Below are 15,393 nucleotides of genomic sequence, written 5' to 3'. Positions count from 1 at the left end.
AAACTGACCACATAATTAGAGGCATCACAATTAATTACATTCAGTTCGCCGCAGATGTTCTAAACGTTTCATTTTTTTTCCACATTATCACATGACACATTGCATCACATCCAGTGCTGTCTTGTACCGAGACCGAGGATCCCATACGCTTTCAGAACATAATTACAATCTCAACAATAACGTATCTATTACTTGATGACCGTAAATGAGCGCTCTGCCACATCTGCATTTTTATTTCACAGCCATCTGTTCTGCTAGTCGTGGTGTTTAGCTTTCACAGTTTAATAATGAATCAGAGGCTTTGATGAGAACAAGTACCACAGAACAATATACATGTTCATTATGCCAATAATGGGACAGCCATCTCATGATTGACCATCTGCCCTCTTGTTTTGGAAAAAAAAACGTGAAGTCTCATGAATACGGAAAGACGTAAAGGAAATGTAATGAGAGTGGAGAGGATGAGCTAGATATTTATCAGGCAGTGATGTATTAGATCCGGATTACACTGAATTTAATTGGAAATGAAAGGAATGCTAATTCATTTAGTGATATTTCAGATATTTATGGAATGATGTACATATCCTCCACTCATTTGCAGTAAATACACAATTGCAGTTTTGCCCAGTGCTTTAACTTTATTACCGTACAGCCTCTTTAAAATAAACAAGACCTCCACAAAACATTCAGAGAAATATCTACATTTCATTTTATAAAACATTGCTCATATGACTTCTGCAAGTCACTTGTCAAGATTCAGTTGTCTGTGTTGACTGTCTGAAAAAGACACTGGGAACACACTTGTGTCATTCTTTGGGGACGTATAGCTTTTTATAGAGATTAGCTTCATTTATGGGATGTTGCAACTGCTTCCCCTGCTCTCCAGCACAGCGGGAGGGCTCTCTTCCCAGAGTCTTAATCCCAAATCAGTTTCCCCCCTGCTTTCCTTGGCAAAGGATTGGTGTGACATTGCTTTTCAGTTCTTGTTCAGACTAGGTGTTTCCATGCTAATGCTTCCCGGACAGAATCTCTGGCATCCCAAAAGGATGGCAAAAGCTCTGCGAAAGTCGGCATTGAAGGCATATATGATTGGGTTGAGAGACGAATTGGCCCATCCGAACCAGACAAAAACATCAAAGGTTGTTGGACTGATGCAGGGGAGACTGTTCGATGTGTGCTTACAAAATGGCACAATGCAGTTCAAGATGAAGAAGGGCAACCAGCAGCACACGAAAACCCCCATTATAACAGACAGCGTTTTTAAGACTTTCGTCTCTCTTTTGAAGGACAGTTTGAAGGAGCTTTCCAAATCCATGTTGGAGCCGCTGCCCATGCTGTCGTGGCGGATCTTGGCGCTCTCCGCGGCCCTTTCCAGAGCTGAGATACGTCGGATCTGCTTCTGGGCGATCCGGTAAATCTGAGTGTATGTTACGATCATGATGGCGACGGGAATGTAGAAGCTGATGAGGGAGGACGAAATGGCATATGTTCGGTTGAGGCTGGAGTCGCAGTTGTCCGTCGGCAGAGCCCTGCGAGATGCATTGACCTCCAGAAAGCCTATCGGCTGAGCCTTGTGCCATTTGAGCTGCACCGGGATGAAGGAGATGAGAACGGATAGAGTCCAAGCCCCGCTGATCATCACAAAGGCCACTCTAGGAGTCATCTTCCTCTCATAGCGGAACGGGCTGGAAATGGCCCAGTATCGGTCCACGCTAATAACACAGAGGTTCAGGATAGACGCCGTGGAGCACATGATATCGAAAGCCACCCAAATGTCACAAAACGCACCAAAGGGCCAGAAGCCTGCAACCTCTGTCACAGCCTTCCAGGGCATGACCAGAACAGCCACCAGCAGATCTGACACGGCCAGCGAGATGACAAAAAAGTTGGTGACTTTAGAGCGCAGGTGGCGAAACTTTGTGACAGCTGCACAAACCAGTGTGTTCCCGAGCAAAGTGGAGAGGATTAGAACAGACAGAAAGCAACCGGTCAGAACCCGCATGGAGCGGTCCCTTTCCATGAATCCGCTGTCAATGACTGTCGTCAAGTTCAAATCCAACACTGCCATTATCCTGTGCATCTGATATCTCACTGCATCATTAAAAAGTGTTCAAACACTCCATCTTAGAGACGCCTCAGGTAACGTTGACTGTGAAACATTCATATTTCATTACACAAAACACTGTCCTGCATTCCAGTGTCCAGTTATACTGGCATGCCAATCAGAGAAACATCTCGTAGTAGCATCAGTCCTCCATCCATCAAAACAAAGTTCAATTGACTACTCTGCACACAGTTTTGACTCAACCATCCAGAGTTTCATTAGTGCTGATCATGCAGGGGTCCTTATACCATAAAAGACATGTTTCAGATTCCAGTGAGCAAAACCTGTTCCTGTATTTCTGTGTGTCTAAAAGGGGATAAAACTAATATTAAGAGAATAGATACACACGTCACCGACTATATTATGTATAGTAACAAGCAAATAAGGTTAAACTGACCTGTTAGATGATACTGAGGCGTTCCGTTTGGTATTTATCCGAATAAATGTTGCACGGTTTGCCTTTTGAACCGTCCTGTCCTTACAGCGATTCATTTGATTAACAGGAAAGAGAACTCGTGTCCGTCATCACTGAATGACTCCAGCACACCTTCCTTTCTTCATCGAAACGAGTGTTGTTTCTGAGCGCGTGAGCAATGCGCGTCGTTCGCGCGATCGGTGAGACTCGACGGCGCGTGACATAACAAACGCACTTCACACCGAGATGCGCAGGGGCTGGAGGATTTACTCTAACAGTAGGTCAAGCGGTTTTAGAGTTGATGCTGAATTTAAAAAAAAAAAGGGAAAACCCCTGAGTCACAGTGGAGCTCTAACGCGCTCTAATGTTGCGATTGTATCACGACTGAATAATTCACGATGATGCGTTCATTTTAATTAAAGCTTTATTTTATGCTCATTCTGTGAATTGCATGACTGCGTTTCATGATCGCTGTTATAGCCTACTTTTTTCCTCTTCAGTAGGCTGCTTTATGAATGAATTTCTTATTCACTCGAGTGTTGCAGATTTTCACTGTTGATGTTAATCTTGATGATACCTGAAATAAGGAAATGCGTCGTAAACCTCACAGATTTGGATGGTCAGATGTTAATCAAGTCAACGAGGCCACCTAATGGGGAGTCCTAACCAAACGAGAAAGCAAACATGCTTTCTGTTTTTGATATCTTGTTAGGAGTCCTGTTCGTTATTAAAATGCTATTTCTGCATATAAAGTTACTGAATGCAATAATTCAGCACAGCATATTTCCTCTCTGATGCATATGTTTAACTAATGAGCTTATCAGATCAAAGGGTTAGCCTACTACTGCAGGTTTAATCACTTAATTAGTCATTGTTACAGTAAAGTGCCTTTAAGTAGTGAGTCATACTGAAGAGCAGCATGTATTTTGACTGTTTCATAGAAAGCAGCTTACACACTGTTATTGGTCGTAAAGTTTTTATGATTGTATTATTGTTATTGTTTAGATATGAGTTCAGATGTTCTACATACATGTCTTCAGATTTTAACACAAAATTTCTGGTAAATTTAAACAACAGCAAGAAGCACTTTTTCAATAATGATAAATATTATTTTTTCTAAAAAAAAATTTAAAGTTGAGTAAACACTGTTATGAGGAGAGTGGGAAAAGAAGGATTAAAAACTTATATGAAATTTTTTTTTAAAATATTTTTTTCTTTATTTTCACTGTAAATCAGATCAAACCTGAAATTTGGAGGAACTGTGTGAGAGAAACTTTTGCGATGATAAAGACACCTTGTACAGGTCTCTTTTAAAAGAGAAGACATGCATTAGATATATAATGGGCTATAAAATTATATTTTGTGTGTAATTTTATGCAACAACTTGGCTCATCTTGCAGTGCTTTGAAAGACTCAAACCGAGCATTGGTTGCCAGAAAAATCATACATTCTCTTTACCGATAAATATGCTTTTCCTTAAATTACTTTTTTGCTTTTTATTGAGACAATGCATTTTTGATGCCACATTCTCATAACAGCCAATGCATTTTAAAAGCTTTACATTTTTTAATAAGCATGCATGCAGTATTTTAAATATTGATCCTTGTGCATATTTATATTCATTGGTATAGGCATCATTAAATGTGAGCATTTAATAATTATATTACTACTGTAAAATCACATCAGTCACTGAAACCTGAAAAAGATCTATTTCACAAGAACCAAAGTTTCTGCTTCCTGAATACTGATTATTAGACTCAAAAAGAAACAACAACAACATGTTTTAGAGGAAATATTACTAATTAGGTTTACTATAAGAAATATTCAAATCGTTAACCAATGTGATTGGTAAAGTGTATAAGCTGACCATAAAAGGTATAGAGCTTTTACACCACCTCCAGCAGCTCTTGTTCTTGCAGTTACAAAATCATTATCTGACTTATCAGTCATCACTGTCTGACTAGTTTGTCTGAAGCAACAAATCAGAAAGTATTGGTAGATAATACATTTTTTTTTTTGGTGCAGGAAACCAGCAAAACCTGTCTCTTCCCCACACTCCTCCTCACAATACTCACATGACTGTCAAGATAGGATCTTATCAAATGTTTTGGTACTTTTAAATGGAACTTTTTGTCTGTCAAAAATATATTTTCTGAGATGATAAGCTGAAATTACAACCACAAAAAAAAAAACACTATAGGGAAGTAACCGGCTAAACTGTGTTATGCATGCAATTTCCATAGAATGCATTTCAGTGATGTAATAACACCCACAAAATGTGGGTTATGTAGTGTGTTGTGTGACTGGATCGTGTCTTGTCTGTGTCTCTGACTAGTCCAGTTCTAACCAGATGGGGTTTATAAATAAAGTAATTGCAGTGCAGTTGATGGCTCCCTCTGTGGACAGAGTCTAGATAAGTTGCTGGTAAAAAAAAAAAAAAAAAAAGACAAAAAAAATTCAATATTTTAAGGAGTATTCAGAATTTTGGTGTTTAAAAATAGCTACTTTAAATGCTACATTTATATTATGTTTAGATAAGAGTTCTAATAGTTCTCACCTTTAAGGATATGTGCCTCTAGTCTACAAAAAAATAACTAATGCGACATAAAAGTGCGCCTTATTCAGAGGAAGACCCGTGAACTGATTGATCTTGAAGTCTTCTTACAGAGGAAGTCCAATTCCTGGGATAACGGACTTTGCTGTGTTTTTAGGGATGCTCCATCTCGTCAGGACGCTGCCAACAGCTGCGGGACTGTCTGTTTCCATCCATCAGACTTAATGTTGTACACATGGCCTCCTTTAAGATGCAGCTCATCCCATCAGTAAAGCCAAGGGAAGATAAACAAATGCACTGCCTTGTCAGGTACAAGTGAGTGAAGTTTAATGGACTACATCACTACTTCAGAAATACAGATGTGCTGAGTATACATGCAACTAAAAGGGAGATATTTGTATCAGTTTAGCATGTATAATTGTCATGCACTAAAGAGAGTGAAATGCATTTAGCAGATAAAAAAAGTCTGTAAAAACAGGGTCTTATGTATACTGTGGAAATACGAAGGAATTTCCATGTTGATTTTTCACAGGTGTTTTCCCTATATTTTGACTTCTGCATCATGCTGTAGGTTTAAAGGAAAGTCCATAAAATTAACAAAAAGTGTCCTGTCAGAAAATCACCTTTTCCGTTTTTCAACAGATTCTTGTTTTCCAACCCTATGTACAGTGCATTACAGACAAGACATTAATGAGCCGACAGAAAAAAGTCGATCTTAAAAATTATTTTTATTCAGAATTCAGTTTCTTTATAAAACTGTGGATGTCCCATGATGTTCGTATTGTTACAATACAATAACAAACTTTAAAGAATAAAGTATAGTGTTGATCATTTTTCTTCCTGTGATGAAGATTATAACATTCACTTTTTTTTTAAATAGATGCATTTCATTTTACAAACAAGTTCGAGGATAGAGAACAACCAACACACACTGGTCAAAATAAATAAATAAATAGTGCAAAATAAATAAATAGATAAATATTAAGTAAAAAAAAAAATAGACATTTCGAATGTATAAATATGTAATCCACATCTCCTTAGCAGGACGTCCGTTTAGTTACTTTTGTTATGGTTAGCAGATAGTATTCCAGTTTTGGATGAAATGAATGTTATCCTGAATCAAAGGCTTGATATTGTTGGATGTAACTCTTGAGAGGTTATGTGTTGTGAAGGTACAGTTGACATTTGACCCCTTCTGAAAAAAAAACAAAGAACAAAATACATGCATTACATTAATTAAAATTATAATTTAGCTCATGTTTCTATGCTGCTTAAGACATATAATTATTTCTTTAGTTGAACAGAGATGTTAAAACAATATGAGAATGTTTAACGGTTCGTGATGAGGTGTCTCTGGGGTTAAACAATGGATGGTGAAAATAATTCAAAACAAAAGTCTTACCTTGGATGCATATTTCTGCAGTATCTTCACGTTGCTGAGAATGTTCCTATACTGCCCTGAGGGCACTGCAGTTTTAACTGACCTCATAAATTGCTTCAGGTGTTCTGCAAATAAGTCCTCACACTCACACTGTGGTTAAAAAAAAAGTCCCCATAAGAATCCATCAATGCAACTTAAAAATATATTTAACGCAATTTTTTCAATGTTCTGTAATACAGAGAAAATTACACCAAAAAAAACTCACTACATTCTCTATTTCTCCAGGTGTTTGGATTTGTACTGATTTATTGAGATCCTAGAAATTAAAAAATAAAACACAAGTCAGTTGATGTGTGCAACATATTAGTCCATATTAATACTTATACAGAACGTATGTTAAGCCAAACGAACACTTCTCAAATTTGACTTGGTGTTTGACTATTTTAAAGAACTAATTCACTTCTATTATGCCTTAATGTAAAAATAATCTGCTTACCTCGAACCCATGCTTCTTAAGACTTTCGAGCCTGTTCAGAAGTTCGCTAAAGGTTTTAGCCTTGACTTTGTCCGTGTTTGCATAGCTAAGAGCAAACAGTGTCATAAGAAGAACTAGCACTTTCATGTTGTTGTTCGCAGGGATGCTTTCTAGAGATAATGATCGTATTCTGCACTCTAGCGCTTATATATGCACCGTAAAGCAGGAAACGAATACCACGTATGAGCACCAAAAATATCGCCGTGATGTAAACAGTTTCAATGGTTAAAGGGAAAAATACTGGGGTTTCATTAAGAATGCTATACTGCCTACATAGGAAAATCATCACACACTGAATACATATGAACTGTGAAAAGGTTCATTTTATTATATTAAATGTTTAATTTTTGTTGTTATATGATAATACTGTGCATATAATGCTGAAATGCAAATGTTATATATATATATATATATATATATATATATATATATATATATATATATATATATATATATATAATGAACAATCCTGATAGGTTTATAAGGAAAATATGAAGCTGGACTAAACATCTCTTAGAAAGACAAGTGGACGTGATAGTTAAAGACTACTCACCTGAAACGTTGCTGAAAATGTACTCATCCTCAGGCCATCCAAGATGTAGATGAGTTTGTTTCTTCATTAGATTTGGAGAAATGTAGCATTTCATCATTCGCTCATCAATGGATCCTCTGCAGTGAATGGGTGCCGTCAGAATGAGAGTCCAAACAGCTGATAAAAACATCACAATAATCCACAGCACTCCAGTCCATCAGTTAACATCTGGAGAAGCAAAAAGCTGCAAATTTAAGAAAATAGTTTTTCAATGATGCAAGAGGATAAGAAGTCAGTTTTTCAGTTAAAGTCAGTTAATTGTTGAATCAGTGATGTCATCATCCAGTTCAGCTTTCTTCCAGTAGTATCCGTGCAATCAAGCCGAAAGTACTGCCAGAAATTAAGCAAGCCAACGGTGACAGTGACAAGGAACTAAAACTCCGTCAGTGCCAGAAATGGAGAGTTTGGGAGAAACCAGGCTCAATCGGAGGGATAGATCTCCACTGGCCGGACAAGACCAGCATGATGTGGTTTAATGATAACGTGAAAAAGTCCATCCCCTGTAGGACTCATATTTCAGCCGGAAGCGATGGTTTGAAGTTATCTCAAATCTATTTTAATGATGGATTTGTTTCTTACAAACGCACAGCTTTTAGCTTCACAAGACATTAACTGATGGACTGGAGTGGTGTGGATTATTGTGATGTTTTTATCAGCTGTTTGGACTCTCATTCTGACGGCACCCATTCACTGCAGAGCATCCATAGCTGAGACACTGATGCAATGCCACATTTCTCCAAATCTGATGAAGAAACAAACTCATCTGCATCTTGGATGGCCAAAGAATGAATGTATTTTTTATAAAATTTTAATTTGTGGGTCACACAGGAATATCATTTCCTGATTTCAACGATGTTTAAATGAAACACTGAAGCTGCAAATTTAGGTCAACATAACAGTGGCCAAGAATTTCACATTTCATATTTCACAGAAAAATTTAATCTCACTAAGCAGAGAGTTCATGTGGGTGTCGTGGGTTTCTGTATAAATTTTTGTGTCGCTGAAACGGTTTACTTTAGTATTTAAAAGGTCATAGTAGAGATATATTTATATATTAGTGATGTCTAATATGAGGAACTTACTCACACTTCATTTCAAAGCTCCGGAAGAGGTGGGCCAGTGAGTTTCTGTAGATTTTGAGGGAAGTCCATTGATGACGATATAATAATTAATATAGGCTCCACCTTCACAAGCTGTAAATAATAGCAACTTACTCAGAAGTGCAAATTCATTACTCATCAGTGTCATATTTGCTGTCTGAAATGTTTTCTATTGAACACTCTTACCAAACACTGATGTACAAAACACTCATAATAGTAATAATAAATTAAATACAACATCCAATTCAGTGTTTAATGTGTTTCTTCAATATTCAGGACAGATTAACATTACATTCTATTAAAAGTTTAGCATAATTAAGGAATGTGGACTCAAAGCTTCTCATTCATGCCAGCTCTACCAGAGAGGTCGAGTCTACCCGGATGAAACAGAAGGCAAAAGAAGAAAACTCGATCAGAAGATGATCAGAAAGTTGTTCCACGAGCCTTTACAGTCGTTTGCACAGCATACTCTTCTCACATAGATGTGAAAGGGCGAGTACAAGACGGGAAATAGAATATTCTGGTAACATATCAAACAAAAACAAAAGAAGTTAAACACAGTGCTGTGATACGTTAAACATTAGGTGGCCGTGATGGCCATGGAAATGATTAAAAATGGAATAATGGTCCTAAAAAAATGGTCACACTTGTATTGTTTGCAACATTTTAAAAATGTATATTTTTGTGCATTTTTCATATTAATAAATTGAAACATCTATAACTTTTTTTTCACATCAGCAATAATCTGCCAAGCGTATTCTTGACCAAAAGATCAATATAATTTAGTACCAGAAATTATAGTTAAATTACAAAATATATATATAAAAAAAAACTAAAATATGGTACATTAATTTCATATAAAAAAAAAAAAAAAGAAATAAAAAACAGCCAAGTGTCAGCACATTTTTTTTTTTTTGCAAAGTTGCACATTTATGAGCTTCACATGAATCTGAGAAGAGGAGTGACTCATTTCAGGTGATCAATTTGATGAGTCTACATTTCACTGCTTGTCTTGTCTCTTAACACCATCAGCTGCTTAAAAAAAAGGTTTGTCTGCTCACAGTGTTTATTTAGAGGAATTCACCTTGTCTGGTTCCGCCCTAGTGATGAGACTATCTATTTGATGCCCTATTTGATATTTTATATACATATTATATATAGAGTAATTAACTTGACTTGAGTTGTGTTGTTCAGCACAGTCGTCTAGTGCTCTTTCACCGCCGTTTCATCATTGTTCATTAAAGGTTTATTGTCAAGTCAGTGGGCTTCTTGACACTTGGGTTGTGATATTGTGGTCTGTGAAACCAATAGATCATATACTTAAAAAAAAATAATCAGACTCATCCGTCCCAGCCGAACTTCCCCAGGTTGATTTGCTCCAGTCCAGGGAGACTTTGTGGGCCGTGACAACATTAGCGTGAGTGTCACTGAATGCAGCGGTTGACACTGTGCTTGTGAATTTTGGAGGGAGGACATGCATTTCTGCATATTTAACAGAGATGGTGAGTGATACGAGAGACGTGTTAGCTTCAACCCCATGTTCTGCCATTGCGCTGCTTCTCCGCAAGGGAGAAAAAAAAGTTTACCAGAGCCCTTTACACGGACGAAAAACTATGAGTCATATTTTAGAACATGATATTTTGTACAAACCATGGACATTCCATAAGACAAGTACTTATTCCATGAAAAAGCTTATTCCATTTTTATTTTTAAAAGGGATTTTTTTTATTATAATTTAAAGAGATAATATATTGCACATTCTTCACTATCTATCTATCTATCTATCTATCTATCTATCTATCTATCTATCTATCTATCTATCTATCTATCTATCTAAGTGTGCTTAACTGCAGTAAAAGTGTACTTTTTGTGTGTATCGGCTGAGTGGCGCGCTCTGCTAAGCCACTGATTCTGTGCTCTCTAAACACTGGGTAATATTTAGGGAGCATCTGTGGCTTAATGGTTAGAGAGTTGGACTTATAACCTGAAGGTTGTAAGTTGTAAGCGGGGGGGAGTGAATGAACAGCGCTTTCATCAATACCTATGGCTGGAGTGCCCTTGAGCACTGAATCCCCGGGTGCTGGATATATAGCTGCCCACTGCTCCGGGTGTGTGTTCACAGTGTGTTCACTTCTCACTGCTGTGTGTTTGCACTTGGATGGGTTAAATGCAAAGCACCAATTCTGAGTATGGGTTATCATACTTAGCCACTTTCACTTGTCTTCTTCAATTATTAAAAGTATATTTTATAAAAAGTGCACAGGCAGATATTATAATATAATTTAAATTAAAGGCCACTTAAGTGTATTTAAAGAAAGTCCACTTTAATGACAATAGGTCTTAACATACTTAAGTGTACTTTTTAAAAATGCACTTTATAATAATGTCTAATTAATTATTATTTAAACATATATTTTGCATAATTACTATTTCTAATTACTTATATTTTATTGTGTTTTAAATAAGTACACGTATTTTGATATATTTATCAGTATACTAAAGCACATGTAAAATAATTTATTTTAATTTCAACTTAAAGGGATAGTTGACCCAAAAATGAAAATTATGTAATTAATAACTCGCCCTCATGTTGTTCCAAACCAGTAAGACCTCCATGTGACATCAGAGGGTCAGTTAGAATTTTTTGAAGCATCGAAAATACATTTTGGTCCAAGAATAACAAAACCTATGACTTCATTCATCATTGTCTTCTCTTCCGTGTCTGTTGTGAGAGAGAGTTCAAATCAAAGCAGTTTGTCATATCCGGTTCGCGAACGAATCATTCGATGTAACCGGATCTTCTTGAACCAGTTCACAGAATTGAACTGAATCGTTTGAAACGGTTCGCGTCTCCAATACGCATTAATCCACAAATGACTTAAGCTGTTAACTTTATTAATGTGGCTGACACTCCCTCTGAGTTAAAACAAACCAATATCCCGGAGTAATGCATGCACTCAAACAGTACACTGACTGAACTGCTGAGAAGAGAGAACTGAAGATGAACACCGAGCCGAGCCAGAGAACGAACGAACGATTGACTTGTTCACGAGTCAAGATCCGTTTCTGTCAGACGCGTCCGATTCGAGAACCGAGGAGCTGATGATACTGCGCATGTGTGATTCAGCGTGAAGCAGACCGACACACAGGGTGTTTCTCAATGTCAAGGATACTTCCTTGGCAGGACTGGTCCTTCCAAGTCACTTCCTTCAGAGGCTAGGTGAGACTCCTCTTTAGCATTCGGAGAACACGTAAATGGAACAGGCTAGCAAGTGCACGTAATTGTGTCATCACGTCAGTGAAAAGGTACGTTTGAATAACGCTGTGAATGGTATCGTTAAATTACTTTGGACAACTTAACTAGTTATTTATAAAAGAAATGCCGATGACGCAAGCACGCTAACAGTTGTTAAATGACAGGTCCGCTTCAGTTAACCATTTGTATTTGTATTATTTACGATATCAATATGGTAGTAATTTGTACTGCCATTTAAACGTTAAACTTTACTTATATTTACTACAGTTATAACAAATGTTTGGTAACATAAATAAAAACCGTTAACGCTCCGACTCCGCTAACGTTCGACATTTTTGAATTTTTGAAAAAGATAGCAAAGCTGCACGCATAGGATTGTGGGTGATTTGAGAGCACGAAGAGCACGAAGGATACACATATGCATCCTTTCCTGTGTATGGGATATTATTCGAACGAAGGACTCAGTCCTTGGTTGAAATTTCGAGGATCCTCGACATTGGAACAGTCCTTCGACGGATGTCGATGACGTAGCATCCTCGAAATACTGGCTTCCAAGGATCCTTCCTTGACATTGAGAAACACCTACAGAGCGTCTGAACCGAACTGATTCTTTTGGTGATTGATTCTGAACTGATTCTGTGCTAGTATTATGAGCGCGGGTAAACCGAAGGCTTGAATCAAGGGCAATCATCGCCAATGATGTCATTACGTCGAGCGCAAAAGAACTGGTGAACCGTTTTCTTCAACCGATTTATTGAATCGAACTGTCCAAAAGAACCAGTTTGCGGAAAAGAACCGAACTTCCCATCACTAATAGTGATCCGAAAACCGATGCAAACGGTTCTTGACTCGTGAACGAGTCAGTCTATTGTTCGTTATCTGGCTCGGCTCGGTGTTCATCTTCAGTTCTCTCTTCTCAGCAGTTCAGTCAGTGTACTGTTTGAGTGCATGCATTACTCCGGGATATTGGTTTGTTTGAACTTAGAGGGAGTGTCAGCCACATTAAAAAAGTTAACAGCTTAAGTCATTTGTGGATTACTGCGTATTGGAGCATAACTATTTAAAACGATTCAGTTCGATTTGGTGAACTGGTTCGAGAAGATCCGGTTACATCGAATGATTCGTTCCCCAACCTGATATCACAAACTGCTTAGTTTTGAACTCTCTCACAACAGACACGGAAGAGAAGATAATGCTGAATAAAGTCATAGTTTTTGCTATTTTTGTACCAAAATGTATTTTCGATGCTTCAAAAAATTCTAAATGACCCTCTGATGACACATGGACTACTTTGATGATGTTTTTCTTACCTTTCTGGACATGGACAGTATACCGTACACTCAGCTTCAATGGAGGGGCAGAAAGCTAAATCTAAAATATCTAAAACGGTGCTCCGGAGGTCTCACGGGTTTGGAATGACATGAGGGTGAGTCATTAATGACATAATTTTCATTTTTGGGTGAACTATCACTTTAAGTGTGTCCTCTAAAATTACATTTGTTAATGTATTTAGTCTATAATATATACTATATGCACTATTGCATTTGAAATGTATATTTCTTCTAATCTTAGATATACTTCCTATTACAGTATACTCCAATAAGACTTATTGTTGAAATTTTCATCACCGGCTCTTGCATTATGAACTCTGTGAAGTTTAATGTTCAACATACTAATTGACATACAGTGTAATTTATGAGAAAACTGTAATAGTACTTTACATATGTGAACAGAATACTTTCAATAGCATTATGTTGTCACTTAATTCACTTAAACACGTTTTCTTGCATCAATTGCAAGAAAAAGTTTAAATGGGTCATATGATGTTGGTAAAAAGCACATAATTTTTGTGTATTTGTTGTGATGAAATGTGTTTATGCAGAATAAAGGCGGGCGTACACTGTGCGAATTCGGATGAGTCACACGGCACGAGTCAGTTTATCTGAAAATCGTACAGACGAGATGACCGTGACCATACGAGCATACACGATTTCCACATATTTGAAAAAAATCGCATGCGAACTCGTACGACAGCAAAAATCGCACCGTGTACGCCCGCCTTAAGGTAAAAAAAATATGTTATTCTTCACATACTGTACATTATTGTTTCTCCTCTATGCCCCGCTTTTCTAAAACGCATTAATTTTCACAAATCTCAACTTCCTGAAAGCGAGGTGTGCTGTGATTGGCCAGCTATCCAGCGTGTTGTGATTGGCCGAATGCCTCAAGCGTGTGATGAAAATGTTACGCCTCTTAAAGAGCAGGTCATATGGTATTTTAAAGTGTCCTAATATTGTGTAGGAGTCCCCTACAACAGGTTTAAATGCATCTAAGGTCAAAAAACATTGTAATTTTCTCAGAATATACATTTAATATTAGAGTCAAATGGCCAATGATTTCGAAACAATTAATTCCAAGCAAGTTCGGAGCAAACTCCTCCTTTTTCAAGAATACAAACTTCTTTTAACATGGTTAGTCGCACTAGCTGTTCTTAAGTTAAAGTCAAAATTTGTATTTGTTAACATTAGTTGATGCACTGTGAAGTGAATTAACAAGAACAAACAACAAACAGATGTATTTATTTTATTAACTAACAAAGTTTAATAAATAATGTATCAAATGTATTGCTCATAGTTAATGTTAGTTAATACATTACTGTCAAGAAATGAATCCTTATTGTAATGTTTTACCCTAGAAAACTATATTTTGCCTGATAGAGAAAAATATATAATTGACAAAAATACTAAATTATACAATTTAAAAATTTAGAAGAGTTTAGTAACCTTATGTTAAGTGACATAAGCAAACAGACACAGCTTTATCCGATAAAACATTTATTTAGCTTTCAGTTTCAGTTGCAAATTCAAGTAAAAAAAAAAGGATAGATAGACCACTCATTCATTCATTCTGTAGTAGCAGTCAAGTCAAGTCACCTTTATTTATATAGCGCTTTAAACAAAAAAGCAAAACTGAACAACGTCAAAGCAACTGAACAACATTCATTAGGAAAACAGTGCGTCAATAATGCAAAATGACAGTTTAAGGCAGGTCATCATTGAATTTGGTCATGTCTTCATCTCCATCTCAATTATTTGCAATCAAGTCAACGATATCGCTGTAGATGAAGTGTCCCCAACTAAGCAAGCCAGAGGCGACAGCGGCAAGGAACCGAAACTCCATCGGTGACAGAATGGAGAAAAAAACCTTGGGAGAAACCAGGCTCAGTTGGGGGGCCAGTTCTCCTCTGACCAGACGAAACCAGTAGTTCAATTCCAGGCTGCAGCAAAGTCAGATTGTGCAGAAGAATCATCTGTTTCCTGTGGTCTTGTCCTGGTGCTCCTCTGAGACAAGGTCTTTACAGGGGATCTGTATCTGGGGCTCTAGTTGTCCTGGTCTCCGCTGTCTTTCAGGGCAGTAGAGGTCCTTTCTAGGTGCTGATCCACCATCTGGTCTGGA

The 15,393-nt window shown here is 37.3% G+C and overlaps 1 protein-coding gene across 1 annotated transcript; it reads right to left on the bottom strand.

The window, feature by feature from the left end:
- Positions 1-792: 792 nt before the first annotated feature.
- Positions 793-2,660, bottom strand: LOC132113497 (D(1) dopamine receptor). The gene has a single exon (XM_059521282.1). It carries the CDS (start codon positions 2,078-2,080, stop codon positions 977-979), a length of 1,104 nt encoding a protein of 367 aa, XP_059377265.1. The 5' UTR covers positions 2,081-2,660; the 3' UTR covers positions 793-976.
- Between the last annotated feature and the right edge of the window lie 12,733 nt (positions 2,661-15,393).

Source organism: Carassius carassius, chromosome 33 (genome assembly GCF_963082965.1).
Source record: "Carassius carassius chromosome 33, fCarCar2.1, whole genome shotgun sequence".
Classification (NCBI taxonomy): Eukaryota; Metazoa; Chordata; class Actinopteri; order Cypriniformes; family Cyprinidae; genus Carassius; species Carassius carassius.
The sequence above is the reverse complement of the archived record's forward strand: the minus strand, read 5'-3'. Positions and strand labels throughout refer to the sequence as shown.